The sequence below is a fragment of the Pinus tabuliformis genome, chromosome 3_1 (assembly GCF_031772625.1).
Source record: "Pinus tabuliformis cultivar Carrire ecotype Pingquan chromosome 3_1, CPIR1, whole genome shotgun sequence".
Classification (NCBI taxonomy): Eukaryota; Viridiplantae; Streptophyta; class Pinopsida; order Pinales; family Pinaceae; genus Pinus; species Pinus tabuliformis.
The window spans coordinates 681,562,008-681,582,112 of record NC_142301.1 but is presented as its reverse complement, the minus strand read 5'-3'; the positions used below and the strand labels follow the sequence as shown (position 1 = coordinate 681,582,112).

Below are 20,105 nucleotides of genomic sequence, written 5' to 3'. Positions count from 1 at the left end.
CGTGTTGCACTCACTACCATAAAAACAAGGCCATCTTGCTGCAAAATGTTGGACTTTGAATCCAACGATGCTTCCACAAAAACTGAAAAAAATGGAAAGAGAAGATGGCAAAAATGGAAAGGAAGTTTCCATGATTGATGTGTTTCAAGATGATTCACATGTTGATGCTGATGTGCAGACAAAAGAAAAACCTTTGAAATGGATTCGTAAGAACTAGATAGAGTTCTTATCCAATTAAGATTGCATGTCTAATGATGTATCTATTTGCATTTCTTTGTTAATGGAATGCAAGTTGCAAGTTTTCACCGAGAAAGTGAATGGTAAAAGTTGAGTAGGAGACTCACTTTGTTGCTGCAACATTATATTTCCTTTCAGCTTCGAAAGTATAGCGTGCTTAAGCGAAAGTTGAAAGATGAAATGCATGCATGAACATGATATGCATAAACACAGGGATGTTGATGATTTCCTTATATTTGAACATGTAGTGTAATTAACTTGAAAGGTTGATTGTTTTGTTGTAACATGCATGTGATGTTGACTTGGGAAAAGTTAACTTGGTCTCCAAGATGGAGATAATGATGAAGTATTTCATCTTTTGAAAAAGAGTCCTAAAGGTCTTTTTTGACATGCTTGACTTGAAGAGTCGTTTGTTTTAAAAGCATGTTTTGTGGGCTTGGTTATCTAGTCCATCATTTGTATGCAGATGTAAGACATAGAGGTGTTCACAAGATGTGAAATCTGTTTCTTTTGATAAAGCAAGGGTTTAGACCATCCAGTTTTTGTCTATGTTTCTGTTGTTGTTAACAGTGGTTGTTGACAGCGTTTCAAACAGGTACAAATGAAAATCTTGAGGAGCAGATTTCACATTTGTTTGAACCACTTTGGATCAATGATCGAAGCAGAGAAGTTCTATTTCTTTTGATGAAGCAGGGGTTTATACCATCCAGTTGTTGTCTGTGTTTCTGTTGTTGTTAACAATGGTTGTTGACAGCGTTTCAAACAGGTACAAATGAAAATTTTGTGGAGCAAATTTCACATTTGTTTGAGCCACCTTGGATTAATGATCAAGGCAGAGAAGTTCAAACTACCTTCTATAAACTCCTCAGCAGGAGTTCTGCAAGAAGTTAAGGAGGAAAACAGTGCTTACCAGGAAGACCAGCACATTCAGGAAAGAAAGTGGTCAAAGGCTTTGGTTCAGAGACACTACGCAAGGCAAATGTATGGAGGCTGAAAGAAGAGGGTGTTGTTACTCTCATTTACTGTTCAGATCAGTATATCAGTATTTTGGAGACCAGAAGTTCTTTTACTGGGAAGGCGTGATCCAAAATTGAGCGTGTATAGACTTCTAAGTCTAAAGTGTTCCTCACAAAGGAAAATGAAAGTCTAACGATGCTCTTGGAAATAGTCTCATTGCGTAGATCTTTTCATTCTAAATCTACTGCAATTTGAATAGGCTAAAACGGACTTCGGATGATGAAGTTATCGCAGAAAGAAGATTGTCTCTGTCCTTTGAAAAATGATGCATTTCTTCTAAAAATGGCATAAAAGGCCTTATATGGGAAATCGCATCACAAAAGGTTCAAAGGGTGGACTTAAAGCGGAGACAGAAGGACCCTCGATCAGCAATCTCCGATATATCGGGTCGGAGATGGCCTACATGCAATATCGGGACCCCAAGTTATGCAACATGCGATTCTCGATGATCGGATCAGCGGATCGGCATATTTAAACGAAAAAACCCCCGGGCCGTTACATCTGCGATACACTGATGTGATATGCCATGATGCAATATCGACCATTGGATCGCCTCCACAGATCAACGGTCAGAGTTTAATCGGCGGTCGGGAGATTGGTGATCCCTAATACAAAGGTCTGATGCAATAGCAACATGCGATGCAATATCAATCGTCTGATCAAGGAGCAAATCAACAGTCCAGATTTAATCGGCGATATTCGATGCCAGGGCCAATGCAATTGCAATAGCAATATGCCGATAAGCGCCAGACCCAATGGGTTTATAGACCCAATTTCATAAATTTTGAAATCCAAAAATTCGGAATTTCTGTATATTCCCTTGTATTGAAGTTTTTAGATCTCCCGCTTAAGCAATTGCGATATTGCGATGGATGGCGGACCCAATAGGATTTTCAACGCAATCCTATAATATTTGAAGTCCAGAAAAACGCTCAATCATGTGTTTTCATGAGTTTTCCCTGTGTATTTCCGTTATGTCTATTTCAAGAATTATGCAGGAAAAAGGCCCCCCTTGTATTCCCTATTGTAAAAACGGCTCCCATTCTCCTTGCCATGCTGCAACGGCTCCATTCTCCTTGCCATGCTGTAAGCGGGCGTTTGTAACAGGCATGCGTCACAGAATTCGCAAAGCCAAACAGCCAAACAAATAGCCACAGAGCCAGAGGGGCTAGACGCAAAGCCACAAGGAGCAAAGGAAGACGCAAAGGGATGATTATACACAGAGAAACGGACAGGAAGCCACAAAGCCGGAAGGATCCCTCAAGAAAGCCAAAGAGCTCAATTGACAGGGTAGCTAGAAGCGCAGGCATCTAAGGGAGTTTTTGGAGTCGCTTGGAGGTCGAGCGAAAAACCAGAGCACTGAAAGTTGTTGAAAAGGGTCGCTGGAAGGTTGCCAAAGAGTCACTTGGAGGTCAAGCGAATTACAGAGACACACAAAGGCCGATAGAGAACTCAGAAAACCCAAAGCCAGAGCCAGAAAGCCTGAGAGCTTCAAAGCCAGGGATAAGATGGTGTTTTAAGCCCATTGTGTTCTGTGTAAACCAGTGGAGATGAGCGTGGAGCTTGTAAAAGAACTTATGCCATAATCCCAGAGAGATTAATTGAGTTGACTAAAACTCACGGAGACATAGCCCAAGAGTTTTAGGTGAACTCCTAATTAAATTGTTGTCTTATGTCTTTTATTTGTTGCACTGTTGTATTGTTACATGTATTTACATATCAACATAAACAACAGAACTTAAAGCATTTGAACAGCTAAAAACAAACACCAACATACACTTATTTTTAAGCATTATTAATTCCGCAATTGGTTAATCACTAAATCTTGGGAATATTTACGCTTTGAAAGTGGGAGAGATTCTTATAAGCTTGACAAGAAGCCTTTAGTGCCCCATTTTCAAATCAGGTGGTATTGGAGCCTAAGATTGGTTAACCCCACCTTCAAGAAGGTGATATCAAAGCTGGTTATACCAGAGCAGAATGTTTGATTAACAGAGCAAAAATTGCTTGTTTGAAAAGTGTTTAGCCAAAGCCAGAAACCCTGAGAGCTTCAAAGCCAGGGATAAGATGATGTTCTAAGCCCATTGTGTTCTGTGTAAACCAGTGGAGTTGAGTGTGGAGCTTGTTAAAAAACTTATGCCATAATCTCAGAGAGCCTAGTTGAATTGACTAATGCTGACAGAGACGTAGCCCAAGAGTTTTGGGTGAACTCCTAATTAAATTGTTGTCTTATGTGTTTGTTATTTGTTGTATTTACATATCAGCATAAACAACAAAACTTAAGGCATTTGAATAGCTAAAAACAAACACCAACATACACCTATTTTCAAGCATTATTAATTCCGCAATTGGTTAATCACTAGATCTTGGGAATATTTAAGCTTTGGAAGTCGAAGAAGTTCTTGTAAGCTTGACAAGAAACCTTTAGTGCCCCATTTTCATATCAATCAATGAGCAAATTAATTTATAAAACCGTCTCTCCCAACCAATCTCTCAATCAACTATCTTTACCATTTTCATTTCCTTTCATCTCATGATTTCCAAACATAAAAACTTACCTTCTTCATGTCCATTAAATAATAGTTATACTTTATATCCTTCCATACAAAAATTGCCATAAACAGTTTCACAACTAATGAATTATCACCTTTAATCATACATCTTTTTAATTAACATTTTATTTATTTCATTTTACTAATTTATCTCGTCTTAATAAAAAGACGAGATAGAACCACGACCTCACCAACTAGGAAAACACGGGATCTCCTATAATAATAGTATTGGATTATGTACCCGCAAAGCAAAAGGTATTACTCTTTTAATATTGTGGTGTCTATGCCTTCATCCTAGACTTGGAAAATAACAATTTCACTTTCAAACACTGCTTCACAAACTACGACAAATTAATTTGCCATCTATCAGGTCAATTTTGTGAAAATGTGTTGTTGCAGGGTCCTCCTCTCCATAACCTGGGCAAGGAGGGCCTTATGTAGTGATTAGATCTCGACGATTATAAAAAACTGTATATAGTGATTAGATCTCGATGATTATAAAAGACTGTATAGCTCAAAAACCTAGTGTTGAGAACCCGTCCTTACACAAATTTTGAATGTGCATTAGATAGTGTCTTCTATCCTTTTGTCTCCTCCCTAGTTATTCCTTAACCTATTCAAGGAAGCTGGGATGGTAAAAATTTGGCCACTTCCCGGACCTCTCTTTCAACCCTGCTAACATCATGAGAATCTTCAAAGATAGGGGCTCTAGCCTTCTTTTTCCCTCCCCACCTTGACCAGGTAGGAGGCTATTCTATTTGGTCATTATAACCATTTTGAAGTATAGGATAAATTATGGGTAGACGAAATTTTAAAAAAATGTCTAACGAACTTGTCTATGGGACTCCAAAAGGAAACGAGAAAAAACCATTGAGATACATTTACAAGGCCAAACCTTCTTCCCGGCAGAGCAAACTTCCAACAACTCAAGAGAGTGCAATGACCCCCAAAACTTCTGCCGAGTATCCAGGGGAGAGCAAACTTCCCACAACTCGAGAGCGCAATCGACCCAGCGACCCCAGCTTTAGCGGGTTGAAATAAAAAAAATAATTCAATTAACCCTTAACCCACGTTCACATGAGGATGATGCACTGGGTGGTTATAGTGTTAATCTTTGGGTAAAAACAAAAAGTTTAGCGTTCATAGACATAATCAACCTCATACAAAACCACTAATTGTTTAAAAAAAAATGAAACAATAAAAAAACGATAATTAAATTAAAAAATTAAAAATTAAAAATCAATGATAATGTCAAAAAAAAGTGCTATAAAAACACAAATTTATTCGTGTTTTTGAAATAGGTTAGTTCCTTGGTTACAAAATTGGTTTCTTACGAGTCATGTCACCACATCAGATCGAACATCTCACATGGATCAGAATAAAAGTTCTAGGTACGAAAGAAAAAACAAAATCCGGTGCCTTCATTTTGAAAGTGCAAACTATTCCAAAAAAATATCAAAATTCCATGCATTCAGTAATCAATTCTCACGAGATTCTGTTCAGAGCAAAAATTGTCAACTTTCATGTCTATCTAATCTACAGATATATGAGATTATTGAATTACTCTATTAGGTTAAAGAAAGCGTGGAGGAGAAGAAAGCATATAGCCGGAAAAGGTTAAGATTTTAGCTCTGAAAATTTTGAAGTGGGAGAGATTGAAAAAAGAACTGGTGGAGGTGCAATAATTCACAGTAAATCAAGGGTTAATAGAAAGCCTAGAGGCTCATTAGTGTTACAAATGCTATAATTTTGAGAAGAAATAACAGACAAATTGAATACAGTTGTTAAAAGCCAAAGATAATTAAGAACATTTTTTCACAACACAACTTAGATGGTGGAGCACACTAGAAACAATATTTTAAATCATGGACAAATAAATCTACCTATTTGAAAGAATTATTAAGAATTTGTTATGCCATGGACCGTATCAGGAAAAGAGATGGCACCGTGGCAGTTAAAAGCACGAATCAACTACAAAATGGGTGGTAGAGAATAGAGAGGCCTGTTAAATAAAGTTGTCTACACCCAGGTATATAAGTGCTTCTTCCCTGACCTAAAGAACCTGCGTTACTAAATCTCTCTTATATTTCAAATGTGACTGAAGGCTCAAAGCATCTGAAACAGCACAGTAAAATGAAAAAAGCTGGCAGATATACTGCTTTTTTTGGAATGTTAAAAATGGATAGAATGCAAGACTTTTTGGAAAGATGAATGGGCTGGGCATCAAACCCTTTCTGAATGAAGTAGTACAGCAGTCAAAATTTTGCAATTCAGAATAAGCTAAACACTTTGATTATAATCCTAGTTAACAGAATAGAGGTCTATTGCAGAAGACAAGGCAAAATATCGCTTCTAACAGCCAACGGCATTTCCTCCTGAAGAGGGTATGTTTACTTGAGATTTGAGATAATTATACTGAAGATAAGGTTTGTTTATGTTGTAATTTTGTAATCACATAATATGCACGGTGAAGCCTATGTACGATCAACTAATTTCGAAATTATGGGGCTTGGAAGATAATATTGGATCGTAAATATGGCATATAATGTAGCTTTCTAATGGTTGGCAACAGAAGAGAAGACTTTACTATCCAAAAGCTCTGAAAGAGCAGAGCCGATTGGAGGCGATAGATCTGACATATTAGGAGAATCTTTAGATCATATTTTAGTCTAGAGCCCTCTTGACATCAGCATAGGAAACTATCAGTAAGTTGTGTTCTGCTCTACCTAGAAAATGGAAAAAATAACTTCATTATGTGAAGCCTCCATTCACATGGATCGGAATAAAACATTACCATAAAAAAAATATCTGGGCCTTTTTGTTCTTGAATCAATTAGACGAACACTGTACAATTGTTATTTAAAATTAGTTTGAAGTCTCTGAAAAAATTGTACAAAGAGAAAAAAACATTCACAGAAAGAGTATCTGGGCCTCTCTGTTTTTGAGCAATTAGAGACATACGCTAATTATAAATAAATCAATACCTCAAGAAGAATCTATTCTCTGATTTGGAAATAGTTCATTCACATGTATATTGTTCAACAATTCACTACAACCAATTCATCCTTCAATTCACACAATTAAACTATACAAGGAGTTCCGAGATTATTTCATAAATACTCTCTACTTAGTTTATCTATTACATGTGTAAGTCGTCTGGTATTAGATCTTTCAAACCATATAGATATCCCCCCTCAACAGTTGAATTCACATAACGAATCAAAAATAGAGGATCATATTATTCAATATTCTAATTTCTATCCATAAATTAATCGTTGCCTGTCCCTACATTTAGGGTTCAAATACTTAACTCAATCCTGCGGGAGACTTCATGTGCCAAACACTCATTGATGATCAGTAAAATGACAAATCCAACCACAAAGTTCTAAGGTCATTCAATAAACCCGGTCTCGAAATGCTACTTCAAATTCAATTTAATTTACTAAACAACAATATAAGTTCAATCTTCCCGGTATTTTTAATGAAATGAGATCAATTGGTCTGTGATCAGTGTTTACAGCAACTTAACATATTTTATTCTTGTCACACACCTCATTGCTCATAGCAGCCATAGATGGAAACCTAAGTCACAGGTTAGAGTTAAGGTTCATCTATATACATTTTCTATATATAAATATATATTAGCTTTAAAATGAAATATAGCATAAAATGGTAAGAAATGAGCATCAATAAACATAAAAAATAAAACAAAAAATAATAATTATAATAATAATAATAAAAGAATGAAAAAAGAAAAAAGAAACAACAACAAAAAAAATATATTACCATGGACTTGGAAATTGCAGGGATAGATTACAAGTTGTTTCTGCCATAAGATTACGAGTTTTGATCTACAAACCTGTTCAAGGGCCATGAGGTGAGTTTTGATCTACAAACTTGGTCAAGGGCCATGAGGTTTGCTCAACATCATAAAAAAGTTAGGTTCACCAAAATTCGAACCTCAAGGTTGAAGGTTGGCAAACCTTGTAACATAGAAGAGAATTACCATCAACATTGAAGTGGGAATTACCATCAGCTTAAATCCATCTTGACTCTAGATTTATCAAGCACAAAAACCTATAAAGATACAAAATCTTGTCCAAATTTTGTACCCATAAGCTTTGCTACTCCAATCCCTCTCAGAGATTAATCTACTCTAGTGATAACTAAATATTATAATTGTTATTAATCACAATAGATACATATTTATGCTATCCATACAATAAAACTTTTAAAAATACTTGCTAAACAGAAAAAAGAAAAAAAAAAAACAATTCTCAGTATATACCTTAGTCAATAGTCGCTATAAAGTCTTCCTATTAAAACATGAATTAAACACTTACATAGTTTAGTATTGTCGTGCGGATCAGAACCCAGAGTTTGCTTCATCTTAGCACAGATTTAAATAAAAGCCATAGAGACTAAACAACACAAACATAAACATGCAGAAGCACTACTTATTCATAAACGGCGACATTATTCCAAAACACCAGCATGGCCCTCAAATTTCACAACCACCGCGGAGACGAAGTACCAGGTGCAGGGTCGACTCCTTCTGAATGTTATAATCGGCCAGAGTACGCCCATCTTCCAGCTGCTTTCCCGCAAAGATCAGTCTCTGCTGGTCAGGAGGGATCCCCTCTTTGTCCTGGATCTTGGCCTTCACATTATCAATGGTGTCTGAGCTCTCAACCTCCAGGGTAATGGTTTTTCCAGTCAGAGTTTTCACAAAGATCTGCATCCCACCTCTCAGTCGAAGCACAAGATGCAGTGTTGATTCCTTCTGAATGTTGTAGTCAGCCAAGGTCCTGCCATCCTCCAGCTGCTTCCCAGCAAAGATTAGCCTCTGCTGGTCCGGGGGTATTCCTTCCTTGTCCTGGATCTTGGCCTTAACATTGTCGATGGTGTCAGAGCTCTCAACTTCCAAAGTGATTGTCTTGCCAGTGAGAGTTTTCACAAATATCTGCATACCACCCCTCAAACGAAGAACCAGGTGCAGGGTAGATTCCTTCTGGATGTTGTAGTCCGCTAGAGTTCGACCATCCTCTAGCTGCTTACCAGCAAAGATAAGCCTCTGTTGATCGGGGGGAATTCCTTCTTTGTCCTGGATCTTGGCCTTGACGTTGTCGATCGTGTCAGAACTCTCAACTTCCAAAGTGATGGTCTTTCCAGTTAGGGTTTTGACAAAGATCTGCATTCCTCCCCTCAGACGGAGAACCAGGTGCAAGGTAGATTCCTTTTGAATGTTGTAGTCCGCCAGGGTTCGGCCATCCTCGAGCTGCTTTCCGGCAAAGATCAAACGCTGCTGGTCAGGAGGAATTCCTTCCTTATCCTGGATCTTGGCCTTGACGTTGTCAATGGTGTCAGAGCTCTCAACCTCGAGAGTGATTGTCTTGCCAGTAAGGGTTTTTACAAAGATCTGCATATTTAAGCCTTAAGGGATGCCAACGAACAAGACCTGCATATGCAATAGAATATATTTAGAACTAACAAAAAGGCCAGTGGGAATACAAGAGAGATCATCACTTTTGCCAGACGTTGAGGCCTATCATACTTAGGCCAGGCTTTAAGGAAGCTTCGTCACGCGAAACGCCGTCATGTACACAAAAACCCTAGCCAGACCTCAAAATGCCTACATTTTAAAATCAACAATGGCATGGGCTTGAAGCCCGTGGATCAATAAGGCTCCAAAACCTATAAGACTTTTCCCCGGCATTGAAGAAAGACTGGAAACTATTGCAAAGTTGCATCCATAACAGTATAAAATCTCGAAATAGACACGAATAAGGAACGGACAGAAACAAAAAGAAACAGAAATCCCGAAACACTTGATCCATGACTTCTAGACAGGAAAACTTCAAATACCTGTAAATTTTTTAACGAATTGCAGAAAATATTTCTAAAGCAGTCAAATTAATATTTTACAAATGAAGAAATCGAGATCCCCTGAAAGAAATAACTATTTAGGAAATTTCCCACAAAACAGAAGGCGCAAAACCCCGATACGTGCTTTAAAAAAATCAAACCCTAATGTAAAGATAAACCTGGAAAACACAGAAGAAAAGAAAAAGACGTACAGACAACGCCTTCGAAATTTCTTATTTCTTTCAAGGCAAACACTGTTGATATACTCAAACCACAATATCATTCTCAAGAGACAATACCTGTAAAAGAAAGTCGAGCCGAAAGTGCCAAGATCAGGAGAGAAGCAAACAAGTTGAAGAACAAGAGAAGAGGGAGATAGGGGATATTTATAAACCCAAAAAACGTGTGCATGGAAATGTTGGGACCCATGATATATATATTTGTAAAATTATTAAAAATGAAAGTAGAAGATATCTTAATTTTAAGTTTTATGAAACGTAATTATGTTTTTTTGTGGCGGAGTAAAAAGAGTATTTGTACTATATAATTTTGTGTTTTGCTAGCAAATTTTTGATGTATCAAGGGTTGATATTGAGTAAATATTTTTTCATTTTATCTTATTTTACATATCAAGATGGTTGATTTTTTTTGGGCTTGGTAGATGGGAAGTTAAGATGGATTTATGTTGGTTTAATTTGACCCTTTAAATTATAGGTTATATTCCACATGACTATCATTGGTTCTCAATACCATGTTTTATTTTTTTTTGACTAAGTTAAAATGTTTACATTACACCGATCTTTTTATTTAATTAATTTTTATTTTTATGCAATTTGACTTAGTCAAAATGTTAAATATTACATTACAATATCGCTACCATATTTTGTTGGAAACCACCTCTAGCCACAATTACAAAGCTAATTCATCAAAATTTTCTAATTTTTTCTCATTTCCAATAGGAATATATGATTTTCTTGAAAAGAATATATTTGAGCAACAAAAAACGGGTTATATAGGTGAATACCTTACAAAATTACTCCAACAAAACAAAAAATTTACAGCATATAACGCACGGTACTAATTGATTATGAAATATTACATGACTATGAACTTGTTCTTGTTCTTGTCCTAGAGAGGTTCATTTAAATTTGGGCAATTAGCAGTTGTCGAAATTTCTCCTATGTGATTGTTATCGAAAGTTTCTCAATAGTTGTCGAAGTGTTTGAGTTGGTTGGGTCACTTAAGCTAAGATTCAGTGCTTAATCTAGTCTTTAAGCTCCTTAATCACCCTTCTTGGAATCCCCCTCGCCAACACAATTTTCCATTTTTATATTTTCTTGTATCAACCAATTTAACTAAAATAATAATAATAGACTTCATCCGCCATTAGGGAATTATAGCAAACTTGATTTGGTCATTAATCTTCAATTCACCTATCTTCCATTTACAGTTATCATTAGCACACTTGTCTACTTCTTTGTTGAAGTCCGTTAAGACATTGAAATATGCTTGGATGGGATATATGCCACAATTGATTATTTTCATGATGTTTTCCATAGATTTTTCCTTTGGGAGGGAGCATTTGACCAGATGATGCAAGATTAGGAGAGAATCTCCCATAATCATAAGGGTGCCCACCCGATGTTCTTTGACTAACAAAAGCCTTTGGGAGAGACCATATATCTCTACTTGATTATTTTTCATATGACAAAAAAACCCATGAGTACTTAAACAATTTGTCCTCTTTAGGGCCATAGGGTGCCCCCTCCTTACCTACCACCCTTGGGTTTCATTTAGATGCCCCATCAAAATAGAGAATTCATCCTTGTCACAAGCTCTTCCATGCTCTTAATTCTACCTTTGTCAATCTTAGCTTCCAACCTCTATCTATTTTAGGCTTGTTCCATCCTATGTTTTGGGAAAAGTTGTACAAAACCATAAACTTTTTGAGTCAATCTCATTCCATTTGGTCTAAGTTTTTTTCGGAAGAATTTTGATCTACCTTTTGATCTCCAAACTCTGCATGCAATGAGATTGCTTTCATCATTGTGCTATGGGGAGGAGTATTCATGCATTAAAGATTGCATTATTCCTTGTTAGTCTTTCCAGCATATAAACTTTGGGAGAGCTTCTCAATAATTTTTTAAGAGAGGTTTCCTCAAAAAGTCTCCAACATAATTTTTTGTGTAGGAAAGAGAGGAATTCTTGAAAGCCAGACAACCATTTTACTTTGTTGGAGAATAGGACAATTGCTTCCATCCAAACTGCTCTGGTATAATCACAGTTCAAAAAGATATGGGAGATGTCTTCCACTTGATGCAAGGAAAGAGGACACTGGGAGGGGCCATGAATGGCTCTCTTTCTTAAATTCTTAGTTGTTAGAATTTTTCTATGAGTAAGAAGCCAATGAAAAGAGTTTACCTTTGAATTGTCATTGAGCTTTGGGGAAACTCAAGATTAGAAGAGTAGAGTGATGTTCCTATAACAACCCCGAGTTAAAAGTCCATGTAATAAGAGTTAATAAAGGCAAAATAAGACCAAGGTCATGGGACACTTATTCCAAGATGAATGTTGGGCAAAATATCCTAGTGTGCATCACTTGATGTGTTTACAGCTAAGGGGAAATTGGCAAAGGTAATGGCAAGGGCTTTGAAAAGGAAAAAAGGTATTTCTGGCACTTTATTTATGAAAATAAAGGAAATTAGGAGAAAAGGAAGGTGAAAGGTCACAAGTTGCATGTGAGGAGGAAGTTGAAGGAAAATAGAGAAAAAAATGAAGAAATTAGGAGCATCAAGAATAAAAAGACATCAAAGCATCAATTTGTAGCTTTTTGTCAGTTTATTTTTGGAGTTAGTCTCAGAGGGAATAAGAGCACCAAGAGGAGAAGGAAAAGCAAGCAAGCAAAGGAAGGACAAGGAAGGCAAAGGAAGGACAAGGAAAGCAAGGATCAAGCAAGGAAAAGTTGGATCAAGCAGCTTTAGTGGGAATACTTGCAGGTAACAGGTTGCATGTATGATTTCCTAGCTGTTTTTGACATGCATGGTATGTGCATATTGGTATTTGGTTATTTTGTTGTCATTGACATGAGTTTTGTCGGGTTTGATAGTGGACTCCATCCTTGCCTTGTCATTTCCAAATAACCATGGTGTGATGGGGTTTTTCTCATTTTGAGATTTGGATTGTCAGAAGATTTTGGATCTGGGTGAGGTGGTCTCAAGAAAATTCCCAAAGGCCTAGGAATCCCTTGACCAGTAATAGCGAGATACATAGTAAAACTTAAGGGTGGAGACAGGAAAATTCCTCAAGGTATTGATGAAGAAATTTTGAGGTATCTAAGCTCGATTTGGTTTTGTGATGTCAGGACCAGTTTAGGTGAGATCACGGTATGGTGAGGGTGGAGGTGGCTTAACCTCTGGATTCCCTTGGTTGTTTTTGGATTGGTTTATCCCATGATATCCCACATTCATGCTTGGAATATGGCAGGGGAGTGATTGACGAAAAGAAAAATTTAGTTCAGCCCAATTTATGGTCGGGTGGTACGTGGAAGTCCTGGACCTGGTTAGCTTTTGCATATGCTTAGTAAGAGCTAAGATCTATTGCTTTTGATGAGTAAATGTACTTATTATTAAGTGGCTTTAATGGTTGTTCTATCATTGTTATCTATCTATAAGCTTGGTTTTATGACAAATATTAGTCATGGATTTCATCATGTTTTTACTTGTAAATGAATGAATAGTGAATGCATGACCTAATTTGTGAAATGACATCTCTTGTGAGAAGGCATTGGCCCTTATTGTTAAACCTCATATAAGTTTCTAGATCCTTATGCTCATATATGCATTCATGACCTTGTAGGTTGCATGTTTACCAAGTGTTTGACGAAATGTCAGTCCCTGTTGGGAGGGATCAGGTCAATTCCTAGTTCAAGTTTTGGTTTAGAAGCTTTGTTTCTATGTCAATTATCATCTCTAAAATTTTCACTGAGTTCTGGGCATAGGCTTGAGTCCTGGCCTTGAAAAAGTGGCTCAGAATTTGTAGTAGTTGGCATAGAACTGATTGGGAAAGTCCACATTTGCTGGAAGGCAGGCCTATGAGAGTGACTGGAGGCTTACAGTTTCTTGCATGCCTTGGTAAGGGAGTGGTTAAGGCTCTAAGTCAGTGAAAAAGAAAGTTATCTCAAGGGTTGGACGCCCTAAGGGGTTAGGCTTCTCCTGGAGGTCTTGTAGCACCTGAGGAAAATCAATAATGTCTTAGGTTGTCGACTCCATTTCCTTAAGTTCATATAGGAGGTTGAGTCTTATCATAGTGACCTTCAGCTCATGTTTACCCTCGGCAAGATAGTGAAAGCAGGCAAATGTGGGAGGAGGCGGTTACAGGGTGGTATCAGAGCCAAGTTTCGCTCTCTTTGGGTTGTATCTGATACCACAGGGTGGTATCAGAGCGGGGTGCACTCTCTTTGGGTAAATTTTTTATGTTGTCAAGGTTATGGTTGTCATGCATGGGGTCATGGTATACAGTTGGTATGATCATGCATGATGTTGATATGTTGTTGTATGTATATGCTTATGATTATACATGTACATGCTAATGTGGATTGATCTTGCAGATGAGATAAGCCTCCCCTGAACATCAATGAGGTATGGATTTGATTTTGGTATCTATTTGGTTTATTTGACATGGTACACTTATAGGAAAGACATCAAAGATGACGAGCAAAATGGTAGATTACAGTTCTCGTGACTCTCCTCACATATCAGCTGGACAACAAGGACATGAGCATTCTCTTGGTATAGCAGATACATTGAAGAGTTTGAGGGTAGAGATTAGAAGTTACAAAGAAGAAAATGACAGGTTGGTTGAGGCATAGGAAAGACTTGCAAGGGCTCAGGAGAAGCAGGTAGAGGTCAATGCAGCGATTCTCCAGTTCTTGCCAGAGTTGCAGAAACAGGGACAGATGAGGATCAATCAAGAGTAGGAAGAGATGATTAATGGAGCCTATGTAGAAAATCTCATTCTGGATACAAGTTGGATAGAGGGGACACATTTAAAGGTGGTAGATCATTGGATACACCTAACAAGAGGACTGGTATGTATGGACCTCATTTTAGTTCCTCATCCAGGAGATATCATCACAATCATTATCGTCATCATCCTTATATGAGGAGGTAGTATTTTCCTAAATATTTCAAGAAAGTGAAGTCTCCTACATTCGATGGAGAGATGGAGAAGTCAAAAGATGCAGAGGCATGGTTGCTTGGGATGAAGAAATTCTTTAGATTTCATAGTTGCTTAGAGAACATTAAAGCTAAGATAATCACCTTTAGTCTTTAAGGGAAAGCAAATATCTGGTGGGAAGATGTGAAGAATGTCAAGGGCATTCCGGAAGAAGAATTGAATTGGGATGAGTTCAAGAGACTCTTCAAGAAGAAGTACCTATCGAAGAGGTACTATGATGACAAAGCTAAGGAGTTTTAAGAGCTACAGATGGATTCTATGACAGATGATGAGTATACTAGCAAGTTCTTGGAGCTATTGAGATATGTGTCTTATCTTAAGGAGGAGAAGGCTAAGATTCAGAGATTCATCTGTGGATTTCCAGTAGCATATAGAGACCGAATTGAGTTTGATGAGCCTAGATCACTAGAGGAATCCATCCAAAAATTGAAGCATTGTTATGAGTAGTCAAAGCACAATGCTGAGCCTAAACGTGACTTGAATGGAAATGAGAAAGTTAAAGGAAAGTGGCCATTGAAACGGGGAAGACCTCAGGATGTAGGTGATAAAGAAAATGTGGTTCATTACAAGAAGTTCAATGCGATTGAGAAAGGACATGGGTCGCATCTTGAAGAGTAGCAGACTAGGGTAAATATCATTGTAAGAAGGATTGTCCATTGCACCAGGGTGGTAGGCCTCAAATATATAGTGTTCATGAGGCACAGTTAGTTAGGGATGTTAGTCATATCATTCCTCAGATTTATGCAGCTTTGGACAACAAGCAGGCAGAATACCAAGCATCCGTTATTGAGATGGAATGTAACCTCTGTGATCGAGTTATTTCTATTTTGATTTATCTGGATCTAATTATAGTTACGTTAATCCTGACCTGGTGGATAAGTGTGGCTTAAGAAAAGAAGTGCATGCAGAGTCTTGGTTGGTGCAGTTGACTACAGGTACTAAGAAGAGAAACTCATCATTGTGTAAGAGCTTATGTATTTGAGTTAAATGGTATGCATATAGCAACACATTTGAATGTAATACCATTGGGATCGTATATCATGCTTTTGGGTATGGATTGGTTGTATCTTCACAGGACCAAAGTAGACTATTATGACAAGGCTATTGAGTGCCTCGATGATAATGGGGGAAAAAGAATCTTGCAGGGAAAGAAGAAGACTACATCAGTTAGGATGGTCACATCTATGCAAGCTAAGCACAGTTGCATAAAAGGGTGTGTGATGTTTGTAGTTCATATTTCTAGTTACAAGGGTAAGGATGTTGAGGATGCATAAATCTTCAAGAGGTACCATGTATTGTAGTAGTTTAATAATGTATTTCTAGCAGAGGTTCCAGATTTCCTCCTCACAGGGAATTAGAATTCTCTATTGAGTTGGTACCAGGGGCAACACCAACATCAAAGTCACCTTACAGGATGAGCACTCCAAAGTTAGTAGAGTTGAATTTGTAGTTGAAGGAAATGCTTGATAAGGGATACATTAGGTCAAGTGTATTGCCTTGGGGTGTGTCAGTATTGTTCATGAAGAAGAAGGATGGTACTCTCAAGTTGTGCATTGATTGCAGGCAGTTGAACAAGGTGACAATCAAGAATAACTACCCATTATTGAGGATTGATGTAACACCCTCTGTAACACCCTCCTCCCACATATACCCAAGTAACCAGCCAGCCAAGGTAAACATGCAACGAGAGGACACTATGATATTATTTGACCTCCTAAGTCATGTTAAGGAAGTGGAACTGATGGAAACACACCATATATACCTTCAACATCAACATTAGGACCCTCAAGAACCATCCCAACCTTTCTGCCAACCAGCCCCTAGGTCCCACTGAGATTTTGGACCCCTTGACCCCCCGACATTCCCATGTTATAGGCCTACTAGCATCCAAGAGGCTCTAGATGCTCTCATGACAAGGCATGCCAGCATCCAGGAACTATTTTGCTCAATGTTGTGGCAATGTCCCCAGGATTTGAAGCACTTTTTCAGGCCCAAAGCCCAGGTCACTGCCTACAATTGAATGACACCTTCAGGATAGTAAGATAGTAGGGAAATGACAGTTCAAATGCAGCTGCTTGAATAAGGCCTTGATTGGACCCCTACTAGCCATGACAAACATTTCGTCAAACATATCGCGAATATGTAATCTACATGTGTAAATAACAGATCTGAGCATAAGGGTCTCATACTTAGATGAGAATCGCTAAGAGGTATTGATGCCTCAACACATTAGCTGTCATTTCATCCATTAGGTCATAGATACATTGTTAATTCATTTACAAGTAAAAACATGATGAGAGCCATACATAGCTACTGTCATAAAACATATACATAACCAACATAATGCAACAAAAATACCAAGGAAAATCATAGCCATATAACCCACATATAAACTAGTATAATACTCATAGAAATACAAGGAGAAATAACCTCATATTAATGATGCAAAATCCAAACCTGGGATGCGACTTCAATGTTCCACCCTACCATAGAATGGTTGAGCCAAATCTCTCTTCAGCCATTCACCCTCATGCCATATTCCAAGCATGAATGTGGGATCTCATAGAACACATCAATCCAGAACCATTGAGGGCTTCTAGAGGCCAACCACCTCAACCCATCAAACAGCGATTCCACCTCACAGACAAACATCGCAAAACCATCATCAGATTGGTATTTATCCAAGCCTTCTAGGGCTCTAGAGTGTTTTTTCCAACCAAGGCTCCAGGACTAGTAACTCAACCCACTACTTATACCGGGCTTCGAAGCATTTGTCCAACCAAGGCTCCAGGACTAGCTACTCAACCCATCAAGGGTTCCAGAGAATTTATCTAACCAAGGCTCCAGGACTAGTAACTCAACCCAAGCTGATACAGGGCTCCAAAGCGTTTGTCCAACCAAGGCTCCAGGAACTAGTAACTCAACCCAAGCTAAGGAAACATGAGAACCAACCCAAAACAAAACAAGGAAATAAATCCACAATCACCATGGCTATCAAGGAAATGGCAAGGCTAGGCAAATCCACTGTCAATCATGGCCATCCTCCATGTCAATGACAGATCATGACCAACAAACCACATGCATATGCCATGCATGCCAAAATAGTGAGGAAAACATACATGCAACTCGGTACCTGCGAGCAAAACCCGATGTAGCTGCTGATCACTATGTCCTCCTGCACTTTTCTGCTCTTCCTTTGCCTTCTTGCTCCAAAAATCCAAGTATATCACACTCTCCAAGAGTGCTCCAAGAAACTATAAGTATCCAAGAATGAGAGAGAGAGAGAGAATAATGAGAGAGCTCCAAAACAAAGAAGAAGAAAAAGAAAGAAAGAAAGAGGTATGTTTGTCCTCAAAAGCATGAGAGAGAGAGAGAGAATATAATGAGAGAGCTCAAAAAAAAAGAAAAAAAGGTATGTTTATCCTTTATCCTCAGAAGCATGAGAGAGCTCCAAAACTGAACTAAAAAAAAGAGTATGTTTATCCTTAGAAGCATGAGAGAGGGAGAGAGAGAGAAGCATGAGAGAGCTCCAAAACTGAACTGAGAAAAAAAAGAAAAAAAAAAGGTATGTTTATCCTTAGAAGCATGAGAGAGAGAGAGAGAGAGAGAGAGAGAGAATAATGAGAGATCTCCAAAACTGAACTGGAAAAAAAAAAGGTATGTTTATCCTCAGAAGCATGAGAGAGGGAGAGAGAGAGAAACATGAGAGAGCTCCAAAACTAAATTGGAAAAAAAAAAAGTATGTTTATCCTCAGAAGCATGAGAGAGAGAGAGAGAAGCATGAGAGAGCTCCAAAACTGAACTGATAAAAAAAGAAGGCCTATTATTGATCCTCAGAAGTTTTTTTACGAATGAGGCCTCTATTTTCTTCATTTTCCATTATTTTCCTCCTCACATGCAACTTGTGACCTTTCACCTCCCTTTTCTCCTAATTTCCATTATTTTCATAAATAAATGTGCCAAAAATACCATTTTACCTTTCCAAATACTTAGCCACTACCTTTGCCAATTTCCTTAGCCATTAATAAACTGATGAACACCCACACTAGGATGTCTTGCCCAACATTCGTCTTGGAATAAGTTTCCCACCAACCGTGGTTAATATTTTGTCTTTATTAACTTTTGTTACATGGAATTTTGACTGGGGATGTTACAGAACCCTCCCCTTTGGGGGAACACCATCCTCAGTGTTCAACAACACCTATAGCCACAAGATTGTTGTAAGCAAAACATACTATTGATGGAGCTTTATAACTTAGTGTAGTATTTACAATGATCAACATGCTGAGAAGTAAACCAACATGAAGACATAACAAACATAACATCATAATGGCATGACACCCATATCATTTATTGGAGCTTTTTAACATAGCTCGTGGTGGTATTTACATCCATATACATATGTACATATACCAGAACATCATCAAAACATATACCAAAACACCATACCAAAATTACTTTGCATCAACCAACAAACAATGAAGGATGCATAGCCCACATCTGATCTGTCGTCTCCCATGTGACTTCATCGGGCCCAAAGTGTTTCCATTGCACCTTAACCTGCTCGACTGTTTAGTTCTGGAGCATGAACACCTTTTTCTGCAATATTCACTGAGGCTCTAGCTATAATTCTTCATCTGGTTCCACCTGTAATATAGACTAGTCAATCACCCGATCAACATCTTTAACATACTTCTTAAGCAATGACACATGGAAAACATCATGGACTTTCATTGTCCGAGGCAATGCAAGTTGATAGGCTACTAGCCCAATCCTCTTAATGATATTGAAGGGTCCACAAAACCGTGGTGCCATCTTGGCACATGATCCAATCCGTGAGGAGATCTTCTTCTATTTGATGCGCAAGTACACCTGTTCCCCATCCTGGAACTCCTTGAACAACCTGTCCTAATCTACATAGCTCTTCTGCCTATCCTATGTTTCCTTTAGATTCTTCTTTATAACCTACATCTCCTGTTCCATGTCCACCAACATGTCTGTTCAAATCAACACCTGATTAACTGGATCACTCCAACTAATTGGAGTATTGCAACTTCGCTCATACAATGTCTCAAACAGACTCATCTTCAAAGATTCCTGATACCCATTATTGTAAGCTCTACCAGTGGAAGATACTCTTTCCAATTTCGCTATTGATGCATCACATACATCCTCAACATGTCCTCCAATATCTTATTG

General features: G+C 38.0%; 1 protein-coding gene across 1 annotated transcript; it reads right to left on the bottom strand.

Annotated features, from left to right (window-relative positions):
* Window positions 1–8,091: 8,091 nt before the first annotated feature.
* LOC149188932 (polyubiquitin-like) lies at window positions 8,092–10,099 on the bottom strand. The gene is made up of 2 exons (XM_089411730.1): window positions 9,971–10,099; window positions 8,092–9,264 (listed from the first exon to the last, which is right to left on the bottom strand). The coding sequence occupies exon 2, from the start codon at window positions 9,229–9,231 to the stop codon at window positions 8,308–8,310; it is 924 nt and encodes a 307-aa protein (XP_089267856.1). The 5' UTR covers window positions 9,232–9,264; window positions 9,971–10,099; the 3' UTR covers window positions 8,092–8,307.
* Window positions 10,100–20,105: the final 10,006 nt, after the last annotated feature.

Coding starts and splice junctions, on each gene's coding strand:
- LOC149188932 (XM_089411730.1), bottom strand. CDS start 9,231: ATGCAGATCTTTGTAAAAACCCTTACTGGCAAGACAATCACTCTCGAG.